Consider the following 24,795-nt stretch of genomic DNA (forward strand, 5'->3'; position numbering starts at 1 on the left):
CTTCTCTGAGGACCTGAGCTGGGAGCCTCTGCCAAGTCTTTAAATAGCTGCCCCTTTGATCCTTGCCCCGCTTCCCGGGGCACCAGCAGTGCTGGGTCAGCCTTCATCAGGCCTCAGGTTTCCCTCCGAAGGCTGCAATCAACCCTCAGGTAAAGGCACCAGTGTCCACTGCCTCAGTGCTCCCCACACAGGTTTCCTGGGCCTGTGGGTGGGGAGGGGGTGGGCTTGGTCCAGTCACTTCATCAATGATCGAATACAGCACCCAGCCGCTTACCAGCAAGGAGTATGAAGAGTGTCTGGGTGTTGTTGGGGAATTGAGAGTGATATAATCCACAAAAGACTATTGTTGACTTTCAGTAAAACAGGAAAATGACTGTATCTTCCGTCAGGGTTGTTATGAGGATTTAATGTCTATAAAGTACTTAATATGGAACACGGACTCACTAGATAGATGATTGTCTTGCTGTTTCTTCTCCTTGCTGCTGCTTTTGGTGCTTTTTATATGCTTTTATATATATTCATGCATATATTCTCTCTCTTCTTCTCCCGCCGCGCTTCCCCCCCCTTCCCTCCGTGCTTTCTGACAAAGCCACCACCATTTTGTAAGAGACTAGTTTCTCTCCAAAACTGATGGGAAAGTAAAAGAATTTTTAGGTCGCCATTACGCAGCCAACATGGTCACTTTAGTTCAGGTGAGAAGGTAAAGTAATGAGAGGGACAGCTTAATAAATGTGGGGACGCTCTCCCATCTTACTCCATCTCAAGAACTAAAGGTCACTTTCTCTTTAAATGCAAATTACCTCCTGCCAGCTCAGCTTCCACCCCTTCGGTTCCCTAGTAAGAGAGTGCTGAGGGAGAAGGAACCCGCACAGAAACATCACTCCGGACCCCAAACCTACAGGTCAGTTGCCCCCTTCAGGAGGGGGTGGGGGCAAATGACACGGGTCTGATGCTCCATTTGGGATCCTGGCTCCCGGGATGAGCGATCCATTTGGCACATGGCTTTGGGAACTGAGAGTGAAAAATAGATCCAAGTCGCCCCCAGCAGTTCCTGGGGAGCAGGAGCTCCTGTTCCAGTTCTTCTGTCAAGTCCTTAACTGAGTCAAGCCCCACTGCAGGGCGAGGCAGATGACATGCTCCCTGTCCCCTCCACCACACCCCTCAGTGCCAGCCAGCCATGTGCCAATTTAAATGCCTATGCCCCCAGTGCCACCACCATCCCAGAGTGCAGAATCAGCCTTGGTGGGGGCAGCCTGGAGTCACCAGCTCAGGAAAACCTACAGAAAGGGCTCCCAGACCCCCCTAGGGAGGACCTCAGCCGACCTGGGCTTAGGGGGTAGGGCCGGACTGGAGGCCGAGCAGTGCCAGCCACAGGCCAGCCATTGTTGGGGCCACGGCAGCCAGTTGCTGACCACCCACCCCAGCTGAAGCCAAGCAGAGACTTTCTGAGTGGGGCGGGTGAAGTGGCTGGAAGCACATTCCAGGGAACTTCAGGGAGTGACCTGGTGTTTGCGGTTGGGAGTGGATGGAGGAGGAGGGATGCCAGTGTTTCAGTGGGGGAAACTCCCACACTGAGCCCTGCCCCATATGCATGCCCAGGCTTCTCTCACTGGGGCTTTACCACAGGTCTTCCCAGGCACCCCTACCCATACCTTGGTCACCTCCAGTGCTGACAGGGTTTGTCGGCATCTGCCTAGGCAGTAGATAAATAGAATAAGGCCTGGTTAAGACACCCCTAATCCTTAGCTGGGCTCCTGCCAGTTCACATCCACCCTGTCTCCCTCCACATTTCCTCTGCCAGCTCCGTCCCCCCAGCAACAGAGACAGGAAACTCCAACAGCCTCAGGAGAATGGCATCTGGCTCAGCCCTTTCTGGCAGGGCCGGAGAGCAGGCCAGGACCTAGATGGGCCTTGGAAGGTCCTTCAAATACACATCCATGACCCCAGTAGTAGGTGCTGGCATCAGGCCCTGCCCATACTGGACAGATGAGGGGACAGCTGGATGGCCCTAGGGCCTTTCCTTTGCAGCTCTCATGATTTGCTGTATGAAGGGCTGACTTTGCCCCTCACATCTCAGTGGGACTGCCTCCTTCCCAGGGCCTGAGGCCCAGCCAGGATTGATGGAGGACAAGAAGAAGAAAAGGAGTCCCAAGCCCTGCCTGACCCAGCCAGCTGTGGCCCCAGGAACACTCCGCAGGGTCCCTGTGCCCACCAGCCACAGTGGCTCTCTGGCCCTGGGCCTCCCTCATCTGCCTTCCCCCAAGCAGCGGACCAAGTTCAAGAGGTGGGTATAGAAGGAAAGCAGGGCAAGGAGGGAGGAACTCCCAACTCTAGGCTGAGCCCTATGGGCAGGGAGGTAAAGGGAGCCCTAGCCTTTACTTACTAAGCAATAATTGATGCCTTCCCTGGGGCTGCTCCAGCTGGCCCCTGAAAACTCAAGATGCTCAGACCCTGTCCCTACCCTCCCCTCTGTGGGGAAAAGGCCAGGTGGGTCACTGAGATCACACAATGTGATGCTGCACCTCAAAGCAGGGAATGAGCGGCACTGCCTGTCAGGAAGTGAGAGTTGGAGAAGGCTGGTGGGCACACTGGAGGGGGAATGATCTGAGGGGTTTGCCTGGCATAAGTATAGAAGAAAAATAATGCCTGGAAGGTTCCAAGAACCACAGGTGGTTTGGTGGCCCTGGAATATCATGGGGCAAGAAACAATGAGGGGATATTGAGGTGTTCAATTTGAATTCTCTGCTTAATTTTTTTAATGATTGGAAATTTGCATCCTACCCTATGCGTCAGTGTGTGTTCTTTCTCCAATTGCTATATTTCCCAGTGGCTTTGATACTCCCTGCCTAAGGGACATGTTTAGGGACAGCCACAGTGAGTATAGCTGAAGCTCAGAGCCAGGGCAGGAATAAGAGGAAATGCAATTACAGAAGCAGGGTCGGGGTGGGGGCGGGAGCCAGGCCAGGAAGGTCGTTTAATGTTATCCTGAGGGCAATGAAAAATTCAAAACAGTTTTCAAATAGAAAAGGGACAAAGATATTTTGGGTTGAGGTAAGATGGCTCTCATGGAAATAAGGGAGTAACTGCCCCCAAATGCACTGAGGACCAGTGAAGACAAGTAATACATCCAGGGTCATGGGAGGGATGAGTGGGGAGCTCAGAAAGGAACCCAGGAGCCCCTTTCCAGGCATGGCTCTGGCTGTATCATTGGCAGGAAGACTTCTTCTGACTTCTTACCCTCAGCCCCTCTTACGTGCTCCCTTTCCTTTACCAATCCTGGTGCCCAGGGCAGGGCCAGAAGAACAAAGATTTATGTTGGTGAGTAGATAGGAAGATGAATTAGTACATAGACAGATGGCACAGAAGGCCTAGGAGTACCTGGCTGCCCCCACACTGTGACTTTGGTCGTGTCTGCCCCACCCAGGGTTGGCAAGGAGAAATGCCGCCCAGTGCTCCCTGGAGGTGGGGGCGGCTCTGCAGGCACCCCGCTGCAGCACTCATTCCTGACTGAGGTGACCGATGTCTATGAGATGGAGGGGGGACTGCTGAACCTGCTCAATGATTTTCATTCAGGCCGGCTGCAGGCCTTCGGTGAGTTCTAGGGGCTAGGCTTAAAAGGTATATGAATTGGGGCTGGAGGTCCTAGTCTCTGGGGTATGGCTGGGGCCAGAGTCTCAGACCTGCTCCCAAGGCTCAGACAGGGACTGTCCAGGGAAGGAATGCTCCTTTGAGCAGTTGGAGCACGTGCGGGAGATGCAAGAGAAGCTGGCCCGGCTTCACTTCAGCCTGGATGTGTGTGGGGAGGAGGAAGAGGAAGAGGAAGAAGAGGATGGAGTCACTGGGGGGCTGCCTGAGGAGCAGAAGAAGACGATGGCCGACCGAAACCTGGACCAACTGCTTAGCAATGTAGGTCAGGCTGGATGCTTCAGTTCTGGGGGGGGCATCGGGATGGGGGAGGGACATACTCCTAAGGCCTTTACTGGCTGCTGGGTAAAAAGCTGGAGATGCATGCAGCCAAGAACTCTAGGCCCCTCAACCTCCACCAGATGGCCCCCAGAGCATCTGGGGTTCAGCCTGGTGCCCCTCCTGACAGAAACCTCTTTCTCTTGACAGCTGGAAGATCTTAGTAATTCTATGTATCCTTTCCAGGGGACCTGACAGTGTAAATGTGTGTACAGGGCTCCCAGAAATGGATTCAGTTTCTTCCCCACCACCCTCCAGGAGTATTTTTATATAACCAATATCCCCACTGCTTTCAGTCCTGAGTCAGAATTAGCCACAGACTTCCCCCACCCAGGAAAAGGAGTGCAGAAAGAACTCCCCAAATATTAGGAGAAAGGTGGTTGCAGAGAATGTTTTACCTACTTAAAATCTTTACAAGTACTTTAGGTGACACCAATCCATGGCAAAGCTTGTCTGATGTCTTACTACTCTTTCAGCACTCAATTATTTTCACTGATTTAGATTATCTCCCCACCTAGTCCTAGTCAGAAATAGTGCGAGTGCACGCATCTGCAGGATCTAGCCCAAGAGAAGGGGGTAAGCTACCTAGAAAAAAGGGCAGGAGAACACTGCAACCTCAGACCACTGACCGCCCCAAAGACCCTTGCATAGCCCCTTTCTGCACTTGGGGAAACTAAGCCTGTGCAAGATGGGAAGATAAGACTGGGATCCAAAGCATCACAATCCTTGACTGGCACAGACAGAAGTTGCACCTGGCTGAGAACGCGGAGCCTGAGGAGCAATCAGCTGTGTAGGTGTTGGACCCAGGCCCAGAATGCCTGCTCTCATTCTCTTCAAACTGGGACTTTTTACGGACTCGATTGCGTATTCCAGAGCCCCCCAGGTGCTATGGGGAGGGGGGCATTGGCTGGAATTAAACCAGAAAGAAAGAAAATGGCTCCGTGCTGCGCTTTTACTCGGCAGAGGCGCCCTGGCCTCCGCGGATACACTCCTATGCAACACACTTTTGGCTTGGGAGGACCCCCCTGCGGGAGGCTGGAATCTCCGGGGCCGTTCAGGTAGTGAGAGTTGGGGGCAGGCTCTCGGATGCGCCCAGCTCCGGCTGGAAGGTGAAGGTTGCTTTGGAGACGGCGGGTCGGGCGGGGCCTGCGCGCGGCGCGTGCTAGTGACGCACTGCGCAGGCGCCAGCAGTCTCGCGGGGGCAGTTGATGCCCGGATGGAGCCGGAGCTGTTGGTTCGGAAGGTGTCGGTGCTGCAGGTGCGGGGCGGGCGGGCAAGGCACAGGATTCTCCCCATAGGATCTCGGACTGGGATCTTCAAACGAGATGAGGCTATTGCGTTTAGTCACCTAAATGCGTGCCCATCTCGAGATGACGACCCCCCCCCCGAAGAATGCCGAGACCCAGGGATCCTCATACGCTCCCCACTCCCACCACACGCTCATGTGGGATCAGAGAAGTGGCGGGAAGGGCCTTAAACCGAAGAGGGGGATCCAGTCCAACATGTTCCCTTGAAGCCCCAGCGCACAGCGTCACCTATGCATTCCCCATGGCCGGGTGGCCGGGTCCCCGCTTGCAGACGCTGGGGTGACCTCCCCAAGAGAATCCCCAAAGATGCCTTCACTTATCCAGTGATGAGGGTTTTCTTTCCCCTCGTTCTCCACACCAGGCCTGGGTCCGGGGCTTCTTGGTCCGACGCCAGTTCCAGAGTCTGCAAGCTGAGTATGAGGCTATTGTACGAGAGATCGAGGGTGATCTGGGCACACTTCAGTGGACTGAGGGCTGGATTCCTAGACCCAGATTTCTCCCACAGGTAGTACACACCCCAGGAGGAGAAGGGAGGGCAAAGAGGAACCTGGGCAGGGGATTCAAGGGGATCGCAGAATCCACTTTTCCTGCTGACAAGCTTTTCTCAATGGGAGGGTCAGCCAACTCAGCTCCCACACCCCAATCCTGAATCATCACCAACATATATGCTAAATCATGGCACCCAGATACTTGAAGGTTTAGCCCTGAGGCTCTCATACCTCTCTGATTGATTTCTCAGAAGGCAAAATCTCAACGGACCTGGAAAGCTGGAGAGAGGGTACCAAAGCCAGAGCAGGAACTATGGAGCCGCTTCCCACGTAAGGAGCCTGAAAGAGACATCATTCGAGAGGAGAGGATGCTGAAGAAGTCAGGAGAGTGCTCAGCAAACTCAGGAAGTCTTCCCTGCAGAGATGACAGCCCCTGGCTTCAGGACGGGAAGAACAAGAAACCCAGGCAAGAGGAGACCAGAGATACGTCAAGGATGGAGAACCCAGGTACCTCTTTGCCTAGATCAGAGCAAGCCCCTGACCCTCTCTGGGCCTCAGCTTTCCCATCTGAAAAATGAAAGGCTTGTGCTACATAAGCTGCATCTCTTTCTTTCTTCCCTCTGCCTGATTAGGAGCAACTCATGGGTAGGCAGGGGGAGGGTGCCAGGATCTACCCATCAAGGCTTTTTTCTTTCTTTCTTCCCACCTTCACAGAAGTTGCAGGTCCAGGACTGTCCCACAGCCAGACTGAGCTCCAGGAGCTCCAGTACCACCGCAGCCACTTGGCCATGGAACTGCTGTGGCTACAACAGGCGATTAATAGCCGTAAAGAGGTATGCACTAATTTGGAACCCTTTCTGCATATTTGGGGCCAAGGGTGAGGGTTAGGGAAAAGCCTCCTGCCATGGCCAAGCAGACTGCTTGGTACAGTATCTGTTCTCTTCCACCACAGTATTTGATTCTCAAAGGAACTCTAAGATCCCCAGAAACAAGCCAGACCAGAGACGAGCCCAGCATGTGCCCAGACCATGGGGGACAGGCCTGTGAGAAGGCTGGGTCACAAAGCCTGCTATTGGAAGACCAGTCCTATAGAGACAGGACCACTGGAGAGCCAGACCATGCGGATGACACCTGCTGGAGGTTCAAATCACAACCTAACAAATCCCCAGAAAGACAGGGCACTATAGTCAAAACCACTACTAGGGCTAAGTACAGGGACTTGTGCTACAGGAGAGCTGGACCACAGCTGCCCACACCATCAGATAACCAAGCCATAGAGAACAGACTCACCAAAGAGCCAGACTGTGGGAAACAGACCTTTGGAGGGACCTGCCTGCAGCTGACGCAACTCCTAGAGGACCAGACCCCCCAAGGCCTTAAATCTAGGGGATACTCTTCTAGAAAGGCCAGGACACAGATACCTGTACTCCATGAAGACCCAAATATTGAAGATAAGTCTCCCAGAGGACCAGACCACAAAAGGCCTGATTGCCAAAGAGCTAAGCTACAAGAGTTGGGCCTCTCAGAGGACCATGTCTTCTGGGATGGGACTTTGACAGAGCATAGTGGCCTGGATCTCTGGAAGACTAAACCACCCAAGGGCCAGACCCCCAATGATAAAAGCTCCAGATATAGAGCCTCCAATGAGCCTAGCCATGAAAGATGGAAAAACCAGAGGACTGGACCATGGAGATCGAGGCCACCTGAGAAACTGTCTTCTACAGGGTCAGACTACACAGGAGAGGACTACTGGAAGGACAGGCCATGGAAAACAGGACCACCAGGCTAGACCAGATTCCAAAGGGGGATGATATGAAAGGGCGAAGGGGGAGGACAGGCCCTCATCCAAGCTCCCTGGTACCAGCTCTACCTCCTGCCCCTGTCCCTTTGCCATTGGTGGCTAATAGGGCCAAGAGAAGTTGGAGCGAAGAGCTGGCACCAGTACAGGGAGAGGAAGGAGAAAGACTCTTTCATACTCTTCCTGTGTCTCAATCCAAATTTCGGGACAAGGAGTCACCAGGGGTAAGTAAAGTGGGGAGCTTGAAGGAGAATAAAGGTTTTTCTTGTATTCTGAGCCTGGTTGCATTTATCTGCTTTTGGTCAAGACAGACTGGGCCCTCCTGTCCACTTCCTACTGGCCTGGGGCATCTTCCCTAGAGCTGGCTGGGAGCAGACTATCCATCCTTGGGGAACATCTCCCAAAGCTGATCCTTGAGTTCAGCCCTTGAGCTATAGCAGTGGCAGGAAGATTCTGAGAAGCCCTCCCTCTAGTCAGTATTGGACCATCTGTGTTTCAGTGTGATCTCTGCCTCTGCCTCTTTCACTGAGCCCCAGGATATTTTTTCATATATAGTGATCACACCTGCCCTATTCTTGTGAGGCCCCACTAAGGGCAGATTGAATGAGACTCTGAATGTAGAAAGATGTTCCTGCTGAGGCGCTCTCTGCATTCCTGAGAGTAGGCCTCCACCACTGATTGGCACTGCTCCCAGCCCTGCCTCAGTTGCCTGGCAACAACTCCGCGTCTCTAGCTGAGAATACACTATGGCAGGTGGCAGTCCAACAGCTAAGAGGATAGTGGTATACCGGAATGGAGACCCTTTCTCCCCAGGCCGCCAGCTGGTGGTGACTCAACGCCGCTTCCCCACCCTGGAGACCTTCTTCAGTGAGGTGACATCGGCTGTGCAGGCACCACTGGCTGTGCGTGCCCTCTATACGCCTTGTCATGGCCACCCCGTCACTGACCTGGCTGATCTGCAGAACGGAGGGCAGTATGTGGCTGCTGGCTTCGAACAATTCCGCAAGCTCCAGTGAGTGGGCTGGGGCTGGTCAGAGAGCCCAGGGAGGGAGGTAATAGCAATAGCAACATCATGTGTTCAGTATTTACTATGTGCATGCAGGCGTTTTATACGTTATCTCAATACAGCAACCCTATGTATGGGGTGGTCCTGTCCCCATTCTTTAGAAGGGGAAATCAAAACAGTGAAGTTAAGTAATAGTAATAAATAGCGGAGCCATAGCTCAAGTCGAAGTCTGATAGTGATATGTATGCCCATCACAGCCAGGACTAGCCTGTGGGTAGGAAAACGTTCTCCTGCAGACTGAGCCCCTTTTTCCACAGCCACTTCCTGGCTGGATCCCTTACCAAACACACTAAATTCATCCATCACTCCTCCCTGCTGTGTTTAAGCATTCTGTGTTCTGCATTAGGCTGGGGTCAGCCTCCTTTGCAGGGTGGGGCTATGCCTTCCACAATGGGAGAAGAATTCGAGTATTTGAGCTTCCAACTCAGATGTGGCTTCCAGGTCCTACTCCATTCTCAGCTGAGGTTGCTCACTGTAACTGAAGAAGCAAAGGGTCGGGAACTAGACAGACTTAGAATCTGGGCTCTGTCATTTACTTTTGTGTTAGTTTAGGTCACTTAACTTTCTTAGTGTCATACAAAATGAGATAAAACCACCTGCCCTCATAAGTGAGAAAATTTCTGAGATACAGTTGGATGCTTAATGAACTAGTTTCTCTCAAGCTTTAATCTTATGGTTTGTGTCTGAGACCCCAGTCTGGATGTTCAGTCTGACCCAGGGCCCTAAGGCAGGTTCAAGTACCAGCAACTTTCTAGACTGTTCCCAATGGGAAAGGATGGATGGTGAGCTGGGCCCCAGTCCCGAACTCTGGCAGCTACCAGACTGTTGAGGTCCTAGGTTACTCAAGATGACCTGAGACCTACCTGTCCTTTCAGCTATTTACCTCCTGGAGGGAAGGAACCGGGTAGGAAAAGCAGCAGACTACCAGTAAGTCTTCCGCCCCTCCTGGGATTGCCCCCAATTTGGTCTGGGAAGCCAGGGACCCTGGAAATGGCAGGATCTGCCAGTGTCGTGGCAGCACTCCATACCCACTGACCTACCCCTAACCAAAGGCTTCAACTCTATTCTTACTTGGGGGTCTGAATTCTCAGGATCCTCCTATGACTCAGCACCCGTGTGATGAGGGCCTTGGACGGCGGCTACCTGCAGGTTCCACCTGCTATATCCAGTAAGTGCTGGTGTCAGGAAGCAGAGGCATAGAGTTTTGTTTCAGTGAAACCAAAAAAATGTGGGTAGGTTTGTTCCAGGAGCCCCTGATTACTGGTGGGGATACCAAAAGTCTAACGTGCTTGATGGATGAAAATGGACCAATGTGCTGGTTCTTGGACCATCTTCTGATCCCTATGCCACTGTTTTTCTTCTCACTTGTATGGAGTTCTGGGGGCCCTTCCCCTTACCAGGGTGCTCTCTTTGTCCCAGTGTGTTCAGGAATGGGGACCTGTTAAGTCCCCCATTTAGCCTGAAGCTGTCCCAGGCTGCCAGCGAGGACTGGGAAACAGTGTTAAAGCTCCTGACCAAAAAGGCCAAATTACAGAGCGGGGCTGTATGCAAGTAAGTATGGGGACTGGAGAAGCCCAAAATTCCCAAAGGGAGCCTCCTTACTGATTTCGGCTGTCCCTGAGGATGAAAAGGCAAAAAAAAACATGTTTCCCCAAATGAGATTTCCTTCTATGCCACGGGGAGAAGCCCCTCCAGCCTAGCTTTCAGAGCCAGGGCAGAGCTGGTGATTGGCCCTGCTGCCCATAGGGCCAGCATTCAAAGGGTACTTTGGAATAGCTGTACTCACCCCCTCATAATCTGTAGAATATAAAGAGGCATCTTGTCCACCAGCCCTTACCCATTCACCTCTCTCCCCCAGACTCTGCACCCTGGAGGGGCTTCCACTGTCAGCAAGGGAGGCTCTGGTGAGTGGTCATTACTATGTGGCTGTTGGAGAGGAAGAGTTCAAGGCCCTCCCCTATGTGGAGCTGCTGGTGCCTAGCCCCTCACTCCCTAGGGGCTGCTGGTATGTATGTGTGAGGTGGGAGGAGTAGCAGATTAGAACAGAAGAAGCCACTTTGACTCCATGTCCTCTTCTGCCTCTAACAAGCCTTTTCTTTTTTTCACTGCAGGCATCCCCCAGACCCAAAGTCTGGGCCCCACAAGCAAAGGGTAGGTGATGTGAGGGGCCAGGGGATATGGGAGAAGGAAGGGGAGTGATTAGCTGACTCCTCCTCCAGCTTAGGCTCTGCCCTTATCTCACTGCATCCTCTCAATAATCTTATGAAAGAGAGATTAGTCCCATTTTTTAGAGGAGAGACTGAAGTTCAATGGAGTGAAGTAATTTGTTCAGGGTGACACAGTTATTGACTGGCAGGGACCAGACTAGAACCTGGCCTGAAAGCTCGTTCATCCAGGTTCTATGAAGATCTTCAGGACTCTGACTTCCTGGACCTAATGCCTTCTTGCCAGGTTGGGTACTGGGAGAGAGAACTGGCATATCTGGCATAACAAGGTCCAAAGGAGCAGATCAGCCCCCCATTTTATTCCAGGCCTGAGCTCTCCCACAAGATGAACCAGCAAGCATCAGGTGGGGAGATAGGGTGACAGGGCCTGGTTTCACTGGGCTTCTTGAGTGCCAAGTACCAGCTGCTCTGTCTCTAGATAAGGCAGCCTGATGGGAAGAGGGAGCAAGGAGGGAGGATGCAGGCTATGAAGATGGACAACATGTCCTCTCAAAGCTCCCACAGGCGCATTCAAGCCTGGACTGGAAGTAGAAAAGGTAAAAACAGCCAGTACCCGTGGCCCAACCTCAGTATCCCCTCTACAGGCCCATGGCTACAGGGCACAGGCAAACCAGCCCTCTCCAAAGGAACCAAGCCAAAATGAGCCATCTGTTTTCTATGCCAGACCCCATCAGTCCATTCAGCCAAGAATCATGCTCCCTACTCTCTCATTTCCATCAGGTGAGGGGACCCCAGGACCCATGCCCTTCTCAGCCCCCTTCTAACAGGGACACAGGATAGTCCCTGCTGTTGTGGGTATGATCCACGGGGGCAAAATGCCCAGGTACAAAGTTGACTCTGACCTCAGCACAGCTGTCTCCTATTCCGCCATGTGCATATCCAGTCTCAGCAGTGGAAACTGGAAGGGATGGGGATGGGGGCCAAAGGGCCTGCCTCTGAACTACCCTGCCATCTTCCGAAGTAATGAGGAATGTGGAGCAAGGCTCAGAGGAGGGGAAAGGGCTGGTGGAGGAGGTCAAGGAAAAGAATGCCTTGGCCTAGGCATCAGCTGAAGTTACCTCCATCATCAGGAGTCAAGGGAGTCTATGGGGCTCCGCATCCAAGGAAAGAGACAGCAGGGGCCCACAAAGTAGCAGATGATGAAGACACCTGGACGGAGGAACCCTTGGATCAGGTGGGCTGGGGATGGAAGCCATATATTGGGACAGGAGTTCTGAGCAGCAAACTGTCAGCTCTGGGTCCCAGAAACAGTTCTTTTCCCTTGTGACTGTGAGCACATCTCCTAACATCTCAGAGCCTGACTTCCTACCTTGTTAAATGAGAGGGCCAATCCTAATTTCTAAAGTCTCTTGGCTGAGGGCTGTAGGCTGGACATGGGACACTAATGGCTCCATTCTACATGGCCTTCTACCTCCTCCAGAGGGCAGCACAGATAGTGGAAGAGGCCCTGTCCCTGGAAAATCAGCCTGGGCCTGAAGCAGCTATCTCAGCCTCAGCCCCTGCTCTGCCATCTTGAGAGCCAGCAGCTCCAGCCAGGAACTGGGGACCACCACTCTGCAGCCATTTTTTATCCTCAGCCTCCAGCAGCCTGTTCTAGAGGAACCAGCACCTCCCCTGGGCTTGCAGGGTATGACTCTCCCCAGATTCTCCCCTCAGACTCTTCCCCGCTCTTCTGCTTCTAAACCCACGGTCACAGAAGCCATTTCCTTTCTGGGGAAAGTAGCTCTAGCCACTGAGGCCATTTCCTTATGGGGTTCTCTGGCCAGAGAAAGGAGTAGCCAACTGAGCTTGGGGGATAGACTTCAAACTTGGGAGTGGGTCTGTCACAATAAAAGAATATTTACGAACCTCCATCTATTAATTACAGATTTATTACAGGCTACGACTCACCAGGCATTGTGACACATGCTGAAGTTAGGCAGTGCTGGGGCTCATCAGTGTCTACCTGTTTGAAAGGGGTGGGCAGCTGAAGATTTCCACCCACCTGATGGGTGGAACATGCAAGGCTAACAGACAGCTCATCTTCCTTACATCCGCCATTCGGATGTACCTTCTGCCACTCAGTTTCCCCCTCAATCAGCCAAGACTTTCTGACTGAGCCCTGGAGGCTTTCTGTTTGCATTATGGTTCAAAGGCTGTAGCTGGCCCTCTCAATGGAGCTGGGGTTCTGCAGTCCATTGACCTTGCTGCTGCAATAGTCCAGATCGGGTCATAGAACAGTGGCTGGGCTGGGGGCCTGACGTGACAGCAGGAAGGGAGCTGCTGGGGCAGAAAGATTGCTGAGCATGAGTGTGAAGTCTCTTCAGCTAAATCCTAGCAGGTGAACAGCACTTGAATAGTTACAAAACCCTTTCACTCTTGTTCTTTTATTGTGATCCATGAGGTAGCTATTATCGCCATAAGAGATGAGGAAGATGAGGCTCAGAGAGGGTAAGTGCTAGGTCCATCTGCTCACTCTCTGTACCTCATGCCCCAAGGGGCTTCCTGGAGACAGCAGAGCTGGAGGTGGTGTTGGCCCACTCAAAGGGTAGACAACTGTCCCTGGGTCTTGTTCACTGAGCTTGTGATGCAGAGTGTAATTCCTGCCATGGTGAGCACCATGCCGGCGAATGCTCCTGGGATAATAGGTAGAAATTGAAGGCTTTGAGCCCAGCCATGCCAGGAGGAGCTGGTGCAGGGCTGGGCTGAGGGAAGGGCTCAGATGGGGTCTGACGGCCACAAAGAAGCAGGAGAGCTACAGAGGAAAGGGGCAGAATTTGGGAGGTCCTCTCCTTACCCACCCATGGGAAATGGCTCTGGGTGGGTAAGGCCCAAGTAGCTGCTTCCCGTACTTGTAGGGCCTGACTTACGTTTTCCACCAATATCTTCTCCAAGGACCTTCCCGACAATCAACGTGAAGATGATAGCCAGAGAGTTACTGATGGGTACAGCTAGGGTCAGATCTGAGTGATCAGAATAAAAAGAATCTCTGAGATGAAAAACAAAACAAAACAAAACAAAAAAACCGTCTTTCTAAGCACAAAACACTTTCATTTCATCAAGACAGCCTTTAAAAAAAAAAAAAATCTCATGGCCCCATTTCCCAGATGAAGTCATAGCAAAGCTCAGGATTCAAACCTCGGCCTCCTAACTCCAAATTCAGTGCTCCCTCAGGATTCCAGCATGAAGACAAGAACTACAAGGTCTGGGACCAAACTAGTTTGCTGATAAGAATGAAATCTTCACACTCAAAGAGAGCTTTTGAGATCTCAAGGACATCTGGACAGATAGGCACCCAAAGCCCACAGGACGCAGCAGAACAAGTGCAATAACACTGAACACAGCCACCATTTATTAGGCTCATATTATGTGCTAGGTGCTGCTTCGTGTACATATCTAATCTTCACAACAACACTGCAAGAAGAACATTATCATCACTTTGCATAGATAAAGGTAACAAAGGCTCAAATATAGAGGATTTAAACCGAGGTCTGCCTGTCTGCAAAGCTGTGCCCTTACTAAACTAAATGTACATGGATAAACCAATGATCAGATCTTTTTTTTTTTTCATCTCAGAGATTCTTTTTATTCTGATCACTCAGATCTGACCCTAGCTGTACCCATCAGTAACAAAACAGCAAGTAAAGTACATTTTGTTTCTGTCTCAGCTCAGGCTGGGGCCTTATGGAGTTAAAGAGATAAACAATGTCAGAGGTAGGAGGCCAGGTACCTGTTCAGAACAGGCACCACAGGGCTGGGCCTTTGGAAGAGGCCACCATAGCCCAGGATCTGTTCCTTAGTTTTGAAGCACCAAGGAACTGACTCTGAATAAACAAAGTTGAAAAATATCAATGGAGTTAACAACATTGTTAACTGAAAATGTATTACACTTAAGTTTTGTACACTTAAATTTTGTTAAGAGGGTATATTTCATGTTGTGTGTTCTTAACACATACATACTGCCCCCCTTCAAAAAAATAAAGAGCCCACAAATGGATAAATCAGAAGCTGAGTCACTTGTTTACAAGACCCATAACTGCCAGGCTGCCCGGGATGCTCACATGGACTCCTCAGCACACTTTCCCAGCACTCCCAGGCCTTACCTGCCTCAGGTAGAGGAGGAGAGAACTGTCCTGCTCCTACAAGGCTCCACCATGGCTGGTGTTACCCATCCAAGAAGCTGAAACAACTCCTACCTACTCAGAGCTGCTTCCTTAAGCTTACACACCTTTCATTGAATGCTGGCTGTGGCTGCTAAAGACTGACTGGTTTGCAGCAGTAGATGGAGGAAGGAAGCATCATGGTCAATAAGGGAGCAAGGGCACTGGAGTGAAGCAGATGGTGGTTTCTTGGTTAGGTCACTCGGACACTCTGAGCCTGTTTCCCACACATAAAACAATGATAGCAAGATAACATATTCTTAAAACAGGGTTGTTGCAAGATGAAATATGATAATGCATGTATAGTCTCTGGCTGAAGTAGGCTGCTTACTGGTGACCACTGTTCTGATCATAAGAATGGCTGGATATTAAAGGAGTAGGTGATGAGATAAGAGGATCCTAAAATTATGATTTGCTCAACACTTAGTAAATGGCTAATTGCAGTCAGCTGGTCAGAGGGCTCGGCATTCCTGGGCAGCAGGGAGAACTAGAGGCTTTCAAACTTTCTTTTAAATAAAGTATTACGAAAAGACTAAACTGTAAAACAGAAAGTGGAGTGACTCTAGTTGAAGCTGAGGTGGCAGGTATGGAAGGTGCCTATTCCCTCACCCTACCATGGCCTCTGAGGGGTTCCCCAAAGCTATTTGGGGCCCAAACTATCTTCAAGTCCCTGGAAGGTCTGGGTAAGACTCCAGGGGAGGTGAAACCACAGCTGGGGGACTTCTCATTGCAAAGTTCGAGTATAAACTTTAAGTAATATATGGCTTCAAATCCTTCTACACTGATATGCTGTGAAACTTGAAAGAGATGAAATAAGCTGCCCAAAGTTTCATGCTCCACCTCCTAAATGGAGATAATCATATCTGCTTCATAGGGTTATGATGAGAATTAAATAAAATGTGTAAAACTAACAGCATATGATGCAGTAGAGGGTGGTCAACAATGGGGGGACGGGAGATTTACATTTATTGAGCTTCTACAGTGTGCACCAGGTACTCTGCTAGAAGTTTCTCACACACTGAATTTAATCCTCTCAATGCTATGAAGCCAACTGTATAAAACCAAGGCTCAACTAAGTGACTTGCTCAAGGTCGGGTAGGTAGCAGGGAGTGGAAGCGAGTGTCAAAGCCAGCCCTTAGCAGAGCAAAATAAACCTTCTTTCTTCTTCTGTGGTTGCTCAAGACTGCCAAGCTTCAAACCAACCCTAGTGTCTGGCAGCATACTCATAACCAGCCCATAGTACCCCTACTGCTCAGAGAAGAGGGTACAAAGAGGGAACCAGAGAAAGCGGACTCATCTTTACTCATGAGCACAAAGTGTTGCAGACACACTCCCCAGAGTGACTCATGGGTGCCCTCTATCACTAAGCATAGCAGTTCTAAGCCAGAGACCCACCTGTTGATGCCAAGGTGAGGTAGTAGAGAAGGGAGCCACACTGGTTGAGGAAAAAGGGCATCAGGTACTGGAAACAGAAGAAATCTGCAGTCAGTGCAGGCAGTGTGATTGCTTGACTGAACAGCACTGCCTTCTTTGAGCTTCCAGATATGCCTTCCCTTAGAGGGAGAAATAGCTCTAAGGGCCCAGGGAGCACTAAGCTCTCTGAAAAGGACCTTTCCAGGGCAGAGGGAAAGCTACTGACTGAACTTCATGCCTTTGCCCTGAATGCCTCTCCCTCAACCCTGCTAGTTCCCATCCGCCCCATTCTGCAAGTCCCTGAGTGCCAATGTCAGTCCCTCCAAGAAGCCTTCCTGGGATCCCTAGTTCCAGTCTCCCTCCTCTGAACTCACGCAGCACTTTATCTGTACTTCTTATAGCCCTTAGCCCTGAGAGGCAGTTGTGTCTATGTCTTGTCTTTCCCACAACTCTAGATTGACAGCATTGGGGTCGAAGGTAATTCTCCATATCTTCTCTTATCCTCCTTCCCCAGGGCCAGTTTGAGCCCCAAGCCCTCCTTCTGCAAAGGTATGTTGGATTGCCATAATAACATAATAATAGCAGTCATAGATTGAGCACTAATTATGTACTAGGCCCAATGCCTCTTCTCGCTTAATCTTCATAAATGCCCTATAAGATGGTTTCCATTATTATTCCCATTTTACAGATGAAAATGAGGCTCAAAGAGGACAAGTGACTTATCCAAGAGCTTCTAGTGAGTTAATGGTGGGGTGCGGACTCTGACCCAGAGACCAAGTTCATAGCAGCTCCCGCCGAGAGAGAGGTCATTTACAGACGCACCTCAATATTCAAGAAGAGAGTCTTCATCTCCTGCAGCAACTGCCGGACCCAGGTCCCCTCATGAACCTGCTGCAGGCGGGAGGAGGCCCGCTTCAGCAGCGGCTGTGTGCCACCCCACAAAGCCGCCACCAGCACGAGAGCCAGCACCTGCCCTGAATGGAGATGCGAGTGACCTTCTCCCCGCCACCAAATGGCCGCTCGCCGGGCCCAGTTAGCCTCCTACCTTCCATCCCCAGCAAGCCGTCCCCACATCCCTCCTTCGCTCTCCAACGCCCCGGGTGCGACTGGCCCCTAGAAGGCCGGAGAGATAAATCCAGAACCCCAGGATCCGGGGTTGTAGCAGGGGTAGGGGTTGGGTGATGGAAGTGGAGTAGGAAACGAATCCGGGGTCGGGGGGCGGGCTATGCAGAAGTGCGAGAAGCTCATGGAGGGGCGGGACCCCCTACCCACCGAGAGTCGCCGCCATGGCAACGCCTCCCTTCTACTTCCGGGAAGGGGAGGAGACCCATAATCCGGAAGTGGCGCCAAAATCCCTTCCGGTACTGCTCACGTTGCCCTTTTCCTGGCGTCACCGCAGGCATGGTGAGTTCCACCGAGTTGAGGTTGTTGTTGTTGGGGTCCGGGGCTGGGGCTCGGGCAGGGGCTGCTTCTGGGCGCTGACGCTCCTGTCCTATCCCCACAGAAGCCGATCCTGCTGCAGGGCCATGAGCGGTCCATTACGCAGATTAAGTACAACCGCGAAGGAGACCTCCTCTTCACTGTGGCCAAGGACCCTGTGAGTGTCGGAGGGCGGGCTGGCAGGACCAGGCGGGGGGCGGGGGCAGGGAGACTGGGGCAGGAGGCAGGAGGCTGGGGAAGGGCAGAGGAGGATTAATTTTGCTAGGGCGATGAGACGGACAGTCGGATTTTGCTGCGAGCTGGGAACCAAAGATTGACCCACTCTAAAAATTAGGGAGAGGCCATACCGGCAGTAGGTGGGCGAGAGCATTCTACCGGGAAAGGTGGGAAAGAACTTAATTGCTGGTAGAAGGACAGCATACCCGGGGAGAAGAAAAGCAAGAAACCAGGGGGGTGGGACGAGGGTCATTTCGTTTAAGGGACCAGGAGACTGTTCTGGCAAAAAACGAAACTATTTTACCAGGATAGGCGAACAAACGAGGGGAAAGCTAATAAAGGTGTCCCTGGTCTTATTTCAGTCAGTCCTTCTGGGCCCCTACCTGCCGCTCACTGAGTACAATCAGCTCTTCACTTTTTGAAGCATGTTTCATATGGAAGATGTTAACTTTTAATGGTCAAGAATGGGGGCTCTGAAGCCAAACAGACTTGATTTGAATCCTGATTCTTGCATACACTAGCGTTATGACTTTGAGCATGTCATTTAACCTTTTTAAACTTCAAGATTCCCTTTTTATAAAATATGGGAATCGTACCTCCTTCATGGAGTTATCTGAGATCATTAAGTAGTGAGCTTCACACAGAACCTGGTGTGTATGAGTGCCTAATTAATGTTAGTCACTTATATTTCAAATTCCTTAGACATCATTTTATTGGAATAACCTCACAGCTACCTTTGAAGAAGGCATTATTGTCATGGTCATTTTACAGATGAAAAAACTGAAGTTTAGAGGGGAGAGGCACTGTATTTGAGATGACGTGATGAGATAATGGCATAGCAGGGACTGGAACCCAAGCTTACTTACTGTCAACAGCTCCCACTTGGACAGGACACCAAAGCTCCTGTTTTTCTCGACTGGCACTCAACTTGACCTTTTATTTTTCTGAGGTTTTAGGAGTCTGGGTGGGGCTGGGACAGTGGCAGATGGAGACATTTTTGAATCCTCCTGATTCCCCTGCCACTTACCTGCAGGAAGGAGGAGAATCCAGAAATTGATCTTTCTACCAGCAACCTACTGTTTCCCAAGAGATGAGCAGGGCAGGGCAGAATCTGGCCTGGCTAGAGGCTGCTGAATGTTCCTGAGGCAAAATAGGCCATTGCTCTACCTGGGAGTGTACCATCTTGTCACTTTGTCTTTGACTCCTCCAGATTGTCAATGTGTGGTACTCTGTAAATGGCGAGAGGCTGGGCACTTACATGGGCCATACTGGAGCAGTGTGGTGTGTGGACGCTGACTGTATCCTTGTCTTTCCTCTGAGTCTCATGTTCTCGGGGTCTGCCAGCAATGGAGAAGCTGTTGACTTGGAGATAGGAATTTGGGACATTATTGTGTATCTAGAGAATGATACCTACCTCCTAATCCCTGGTGTGTTCACTGGTTGGGGGAACATTTAAGACAGGTTCCAATTCTAGATGAGGGGGTTAGAATGCTCTGAGGTAAGAGAGGAAGAAGGGTGCTCTGGGGCTGAACAGGAAGGTGATTCAGTTGGGCTCAGGTGAACTTGGTCATGTTTCTTAACACCCTCTTCAGGGGACACCAAGCATGTCCTCACTGGCTCAGCTGACAACAGTTGTCGTCTCTGGGACTGTGAAACAGGTAAGCCTGGGTCATTCATTTTTCAGCAAACACTGAGGACCTGCAGTGTACTGTTTAAGCGAACAGATTCTGAGGAAATAGAGGTAAATTCAAAGATGGTTCCTAGTCTAGGGAACAAGAGACAGATAAGAAAATAAGGAGGACAGACAAGAGAAGAGTCACTACAGTAAGATATAAGCCATGTTAGAGGAAGCATAGAGCACCGTGGGAAGGTCAGAGGGGGACAACTGGCTGCCTGGGATGGGGATGGAAGCAACCCAGGACGGTTTCCCAAGGTAAATGTCATATGAGCAGGGGCTTAAAGGATGAGAAAGAGGTCACCACTTTGGCACATGCAGGAATGAAAGCATGGCAAAATGTCATGTCCAAGTCATCTGCTCTGGCAGGAATTCCTACTTCTTGGGGGATGAAATAGACAACCAGTGGAGAAGATGAAGCAGGCTAGGGACCAGAACAGGCCTTGCATGCCAAACTCAGGAGCTTATCTTTGTGCTATAGGACTCGGTGTGCTGTGAAGGCCCCTGAGCATGGAAGAGTGGTGCTCTGTGTTTACTTTTAGCAAGCTCAGGTAGCAGTGTGGTGCATTGGAAGAACTGAGACTAAAGACGAGATTCTATTAAGCTACTCTATTTAGTAAATACTTACTGGGCACTCAATTCTGTGCCAGGTCTCTGCTGGGCACGGGGGACACACAGAGAAGTTAGAGTAGGTCTTTCCTGTGGAGGAGCACATTCTGAGGGGAAGACAGATATCTTGCAGTCCACCATGAGCAGTGCCACATAAGCAGGATGTCTCAGGAGGGGCTGTGGGGAAGGAGTTAAAAGACTCGAGCCAAAACATAGGAAGAGGAGGGTGGTGAGTTGGAGTTACTAGAGCAGGAGAAACTGAGATGCAGCAATAGGCAGGTGTGGTCTCTCTGTGGTGGCAATGGGCAAGAGGTAGCCCAGACTCTGCCTATCCCCAGGGAAGCAGCTGGCCCTACTCAAGACCAACTCAGCTGTCCGGACATGTGGCTTTGACTTTGGGGGCAACATCATCATGTTCTCCACGGATAAGCAGATGGGTTACCAGTGCTTCGTAAGTTTCTTTGACCTGCGGGACCCGAGCCAAATCGGTAAGGACTGGGGCTAGGGCTGGGGTTGAAGTAAAGGGTGCAGCTCCAAAGCCCAGGGCCTGACATCTGCTGCTCCTCACAGACAACAATGAGCCCTACATGAAGATCCCTTGCAATGACTCCAAAATCACCAGTGCTGTTTGGGGACCCCTGGGGGAGTGCATCATTGCAGGCCACGAGAGTGGAGAGCTCAACCAGTATAGTGCCAAGGTAAGGGGCTGGATGGGGCCCGGGCCCACCAGAATGATTCCCTACAAAAGCCAGGATGACACAGTGGTTAAGAGCAAGGGATGAATTCAGATACAGATTTTACCACTTTGAGCTGTGTGATCTTGGGCAAACTTGTTTATCTGTAAAATATTTCAAGGATTTAATGATATCAGGTGTTTAAAAAACTTGTCAGATTACTCAGGAACTGTTAATAATGATCACAGTTGAGCATTTTTGTGCCACCATAGAGTGCCAGGCACTATGCTGGGCTCTGAGGATAAAGAAGTGAATCAAACATGGGCATCATTGGAATGCGGTATTGGGGAAGGTTGACAGGGACTAAATTTTTTCAGTGTCAGGAGGTAAGGCGTTGTGATTTTCTTTTAGGCAGTAGGGAATCTTTAAATGATTATTAATGATCCAGTTTCCTCTTTAGAAAGCTTTTGCAAGCTACAGTTTGGAGAATGGACCTGGACGGGGCATTAGCCCTGAGAATATGGAACACTTGACGGTCAAAAGATATTTAAGGGTGACAGATGAGATGGAGTGGGTAAAGAAAGAATAAAGTCCAGGCTGTCTTAGATTTCTGAGTTGGGTACTTAACGTTCTTGGGGAATTCTGGAATGTAATACCATAAAGGTTAGTCAGACATTCAGCAAGCACTGACCATGGTCCACTCGGCCTCAGGCCTACCTGCAGGAAAGAAATAGGAACCAAGGTCAAACGCCTAAGTAATGCTTGATGCTAGCAAATAGTAGAGCTGATCTGTGCCCCCAGTTAGGCCAGACTGCAAAACTGGTGTGTGTTTCTCAAAATGGAGCCAGATGCATCCCTACCATGTGTCCAAATTGATGGAGGAGACAAAAATACATTTTTTCCCTTAGAATAGATAAAAATAAGGAAAGGAAGTGTTTTCTGAGGGTCTGATACGTGTGAGGCACAGTGCTTAAGACCTTTTAGTAATCTAACAAATGTTTGCAGAGCATAGGCCAGGTACCTGTTACAACAAAGTCAAATAAGACACAGTCCCAGTATCCTCACAGTGACCTTGGGTGGTGGGCTTTCGGTAAACTTGTTTTCTAAATAGAGAAATTAAAGCTCAAGAAGTACTTTTAAGGGCAGGCTCTAAAACTGCTCTTTGTACTATAGTCCAGCAGATTGTGGGAAGGGGAATCAGATGAAAAAGCCCTGTGAGAAAACCTAAGAAGAGGCGGACATGCAGCAGTCCTCATGGACTGTGACCCTGACCCTGGCAGGGAAGGAGTGTGAGCTCAGGCTCTTACTAGCTACATGATCTCAAAGTTACACCCTCTCCGAACCTTAGTTTCTCCCTTTTAAATTTTCCATTAAAATACCCACATAATAGGATTGTTGAGAGGATTAAATGAAGTAAGATATTGTTCAGTGCTTAGCACAATGCTTGGCAAATAATAGCTGTTCGATAAATATTTGTTGAAAAATATTTCTCTACCATTATATATAATACGATTAATAGATCCATAGATTTGTCACCATAAGCATGTGTTTTCCCAGACGGAGTAGCAGTATTCATGAAACTTGTACAGGTTAAGATGTAGACATGAGCTGGGGAGAGTGAATAAATTTTGATTCAGGAGAGACTTAGTCCCAACCCAGACCTCCCCTCCCCTTGACGAGATAGGAAGCAGTATAGAACCCTGGCTGAACGTTGGGGCTAGTGGGGTTTAGGCTAGTCAGAGGCTCACTCTTCTTTGTTCGCCAGTCTGGAGAGGTATTGGTGAATGTTAAGGAGCACTCTCGTCAGATCAACGACATCCAGTTATCCAGGGACATGACCATGTTTGTCACTGCATCCAAGGACAACACAGCCAAGGTGAGCAAAGGCAAGGGGTCTGGCAGGGCTGCTCTCACCCTCCTGCTCAGCTCTCAATTTGCCTGACTCCCCACAAGAAAGCTCCTTCTACAGATTTTTCCCCTGCTTTCTCTCTCCAGCTCTTTGACTCCACAACCCTTGAACATCAGAAGACTTTCCGGACAGAACGTCCCGTCAACTCAGCTGCCCTTTCTCCCAACTACGACCATGTAAGGGAACCTCACCCAGGCTTTCTTCTTGAGCTTCAAAATGCTTCCAGGGTCTAGATGTTTGTCTACCAATTAAGATACGAACTCTGGAGGAAAATAGTGTCAGGCAGAGGAGATTACCATAGCGTCTACAAGGCCGAAGGATTGAGGAGCCCCAGGGACAGGATAGGGGGTGGCTGATGTCCCCTATCCTTAGTATCTTCCCATTCTGATGTAGGAGATATTAAAAGTTTATAGGGAGGGGGGTTAAAACAAAATGGGCTTGCATGTCCTTTGGGCCTATCTAGGGTTTCTTCTTCCCTCCAGGTGGTGCTGGGTGGTGGTCAGGAAGCCATGGATGTAACCACTACCTCCACCAGGATTGGCAAGTTTGAGGCCAGGTAAAGGGAAGAGTTCTTCCAAACTGAAACCTTATGGAATGTCTTTCATAATGGACACAAGCCATGTAACTGAGAGTTCCTTTATTTACTGGCTGCTAGAAAGTACAGCCAGATTTGTGGCCCTCTTGTGACAAGTGTGTAATACAGCAGTTACGAGCATGAACTCTGATGCCTTAGATATTGTATTTCTCTGTGCCCAGTTATCCTCAGCTGTATAATGGGGTCAGTGGTAATATACTTACCTCATAAAATTGTGCAGATTAAACAAATGAGTTAATTCTTATTAAGCACTTAGAGCACTGCCCAGCACATGGTAAGGAAGTGTCAGCTATGTGTGCAGGCAGCCGTTTGGGTCCAGTCTTCCCCTAACTTCATCTGATTTTGTTCATTCATTTCCCCTTATCCCAGTTTCCCCACTTTATAGTTTGCATTGGGCAGTGGTACCTCCAAAGTGTTTTGGAAGGAGATGGAGAATGAATTAACTATCTCTTCTCACCACCCGCTCTTCCAAGGTTCTTCCACTTGGCCTTTGAAGAAGAGTTTGGAAGAGTCAAAGGTCACTTCGGACCTATCAACAGTGTTGCCTTCCATCCTGACGGCAAGAGGTAAGGCCTGGTGAAGGGAACTGAGCTCAACCCTGGTCTGGTCCCTGCCCCACAGGCCAACCCTCTGCCCCTTTCCCATCCCCCAAAGCAGGCATCTTGACTGGTCCCTGGTTATCTCTTTCCAGCTACAGCAGCGGCGGAGAAGATGGTTATGTCCGCATCCACTATTTCGACTCACAGTACTTTGAATTTGAGTTTGAGGCTTAAGAAGCTGGATTTCCATCCTGTCCAAGGAAAAGTTTCCAGGTCAGGGCTCACAGAAAGTTTTGGACTCTGAAGAATAATAAATTAGTTTGGAAATAAATGTTTTCTGGTCAGATATTTTATGGGGTCTGTTTAATCATTTTCCCTTGTCAGTGTGACACCCCAGCAAGCTAATACCATAAGTCATGGGTATACCTTTATTACCTGGACCTTCTCCCTACACTTTGGACACTTCAAACCTAGAACTTCAGTATTGTGGGCTAGGGTGGTTGCAGGCACCCTCATCCAAGGTCCAAAGGTGCTCAGGGGCCTAGAGAGGTCTCGAGACTGTCTCAGCCACTATCCGAGGAGCCAGTGCTTAGGGCTGGGGCTCAGAGGCTGAAACTGTTGGCTGAGAGCCTTCTGTCTTCTCTGTATCTGTCACTATTTGCCACACTTTCTCCCATGCTACCTCTGAAGCCTCAGGTGGGCGGGTCCAGCACAGAAACAGGCCTGAGGAGGAGGAGGA

The 24,795-nt window shown here is 50.3% G+C and overlaps 6 protein-coding genes across 19 annotated transcripts in view; 4 read left to right on the forward strand and 2 right to left on the reverse strand.

The window, feature by feature from the left end:
* CCDC28B (coiled-coil domain containing 28B) lies at window positions 1-4,897 on the forward strand. Of its 6 annotated transcripts, none has more exons than XM_039836915.1 (7): window positions 1-149; window positions 811-901; window positions 2,078-2,284; window positions 3,425-3,591; window positions 3,692-3,910; window positions 4,114-4,136; window positions 4,703-4,897. In XM_039836915.1, exons 3-6 carry the CDS (start codon window positions 2,121-2,123, stop codon window positions 4,125-4,127), a joined length of 564 nt encoding a protein of 187 aa, XP_039692849.1. In that variant the 5' UTR covers window positions 1-149; window positions 811-901; window positions 2,078-2,120; the 3' UTR covers window positions 4,128-4,136; window positions 4,703-4,897. The 6 variants fall into 6 exon arrangements, with proteins under 6 accessions (XP_039692849.1, XP_039692850.1, XP_039692847.1 ...); XM_039836913.1 differs by having other exon boundaries at window positions 9-149; window positions 2,029-2,284; window positions 3,692-3,906; XM_039836911.1 differs by having other exon boundaries at window positions 11-149; window positions 3,692-3,906.
* IQCC (IQ motif containing C) lies at window positions 4,759-7,832 on the forward strand. Of its 2 annotated transcripts, XM_039836885.1 has the most exons (5): window positions 4,759-5,221; window positions 5,632-5,775; window positions 6,010-6,265; window positions 6,473-6,591; window positions 6,711-7,832. In XM_039836885.1, the coding sequence occupies exons 1-5, from the start codon at window positions 4,778-4,780 to the stop codon at window positions 7,545-7,547; spliced, it is 1,800 nt and encodes a 599-aa protein (XP_039692819.1). In that variant the 5' UTR covers window positions 4,759-4,777; the 3' UTR covers window positions 7,548-7,832. The 2 variants fall into 2 exon arrangements, with proteins under 2 accessions (XP_039692819.1, XP_039692820.1); XM_039836886.1 differs by lacking the exon at window positions 5,632-5,775.
* On the reverse strand, window positions 4,902-17,905 carry TMEM234 (transmembrane protein 234). Of its 8 annotated transcripts, XR_005647412.1 has the most exons (10): window positions 17,672-17,905; window positions 17,222-17,373; window positions 16,382-16,448; window positions 13,697-13,789; window positions 13,312-13,462; window positions 12,738-12,792; window positions 11,906-11,996; window positions 5,990-6,097; window positions 5,499-5,692; window positions 4,902-5,277 (listed from the first exon to the last, which is right to left on the reverse strand). XR_005647412.1 is itself a non-coding variant. In XM_039836925.1 (5 exons), the coding sequence occupies exons 1-5, from the start codon at window positions 17,685-17,687 to the stop codon at window positions 12,782-12,784; spliced, it is 339 nt and encodes a 112-aa protein (XP_039692859.1). In that variant the 5' UTR covers window positions 17,688-17,905; the 3' UTR covers window positions 12,701-12,781. The 8 variants fall into 8 exon arrangements, 3 of the variants coding, with proteins under 3 accessions (XP_039692859.1, XP_039692857.1, XP_039692858.1); XR_005647414.1 differs by lacking the exon at window positions 12,738-12,792; XR_005647413.1 differs by lacking the exons at window positions 11,906-11,996; window positions 12,738-12,792.
* Window positions 7,982-12,694, forward strand: DCDC2B (doublecortin domain containing 2B). The gene is made up of 9 exons (XM_039836908.1): window positions 7,982-8,568; window positions 9,498-9,549; window positions 9,714-9,790; window positions 10,042-10,173; window positions 10,481-10,627; window positions 10,734-10,773; window positions 11,432-11,567; window positions 11,918-12,021; window positions 12,268-12,694. Exons 1-9 carry the CDS (start codon window positions 8,303-8,305, stop codon window positions 12,361-12,363), a joined length of 1,050 nt encoding a protein of 349 aa, XP_039692842.1. The 5' UTR covers window positions 7,982-8,302; the 3' UTR covers window positions 12,364-12,694.
* EIF3I (eukaryotic translation initiation factor 3 subunit I) lies at window positions 17,722-24,402 on the forward strand. Its single transcript, XM_039836910.1, has 11 exons — window positions 17,722-17,803; window positions 17,904-17,996; window positions 19,266-19,353; window positions 19,648-19,713; window positions 20,678-20,827; window positions 20,910-21,037; window positions 22,779-22,889; window positions 23,009-23,098; window positions 23,405-23,478; window positions 23,991-24,083; window positions 24,209-24,402. Exons 1-11 carry the CDS (start codon window positions 17,801-17,803, stop codon window positions 24,288-24,290), a joined length of 978 nt encoding a protein of 325 aa, XP_039692844.1. The 5' UTR covers window positions 17,722-17,800; the 3' UTR covers window positions 24,291-24,402.
* LOC120582003 (myotubularin-related protein 9-like) overlaps window positions 21,158-24,795 on the reverse strand; it is a 9,544-nt gene continuing 5,906 nt past the window's right edge. The window contains 1 exon segment of the mRNA XM_039836926.1: window positions 21,158-24,779. Coding sequence (XP_039692860.1) covers window positions 24,646-24,779 — 134 coding nt within the window. The 3' untranslated portion in view covers window positions 21,158-24,645.

This window comes from Pteropus medius, unplaced genomic scaffold, assembly GCF_902729225.1.
Source record: "Pteropus medius unplaced genomic scaffold, Ma_sr-lr_union100, whole genome shotgun sequence".
Classification (NCBI taxonomy): domain Eukaryota; kingdom Metazoa; phylum Chordata; class Mammalia; order Chiroptera; family Pteropodidae; genus Pteropus; species Pteropus medius.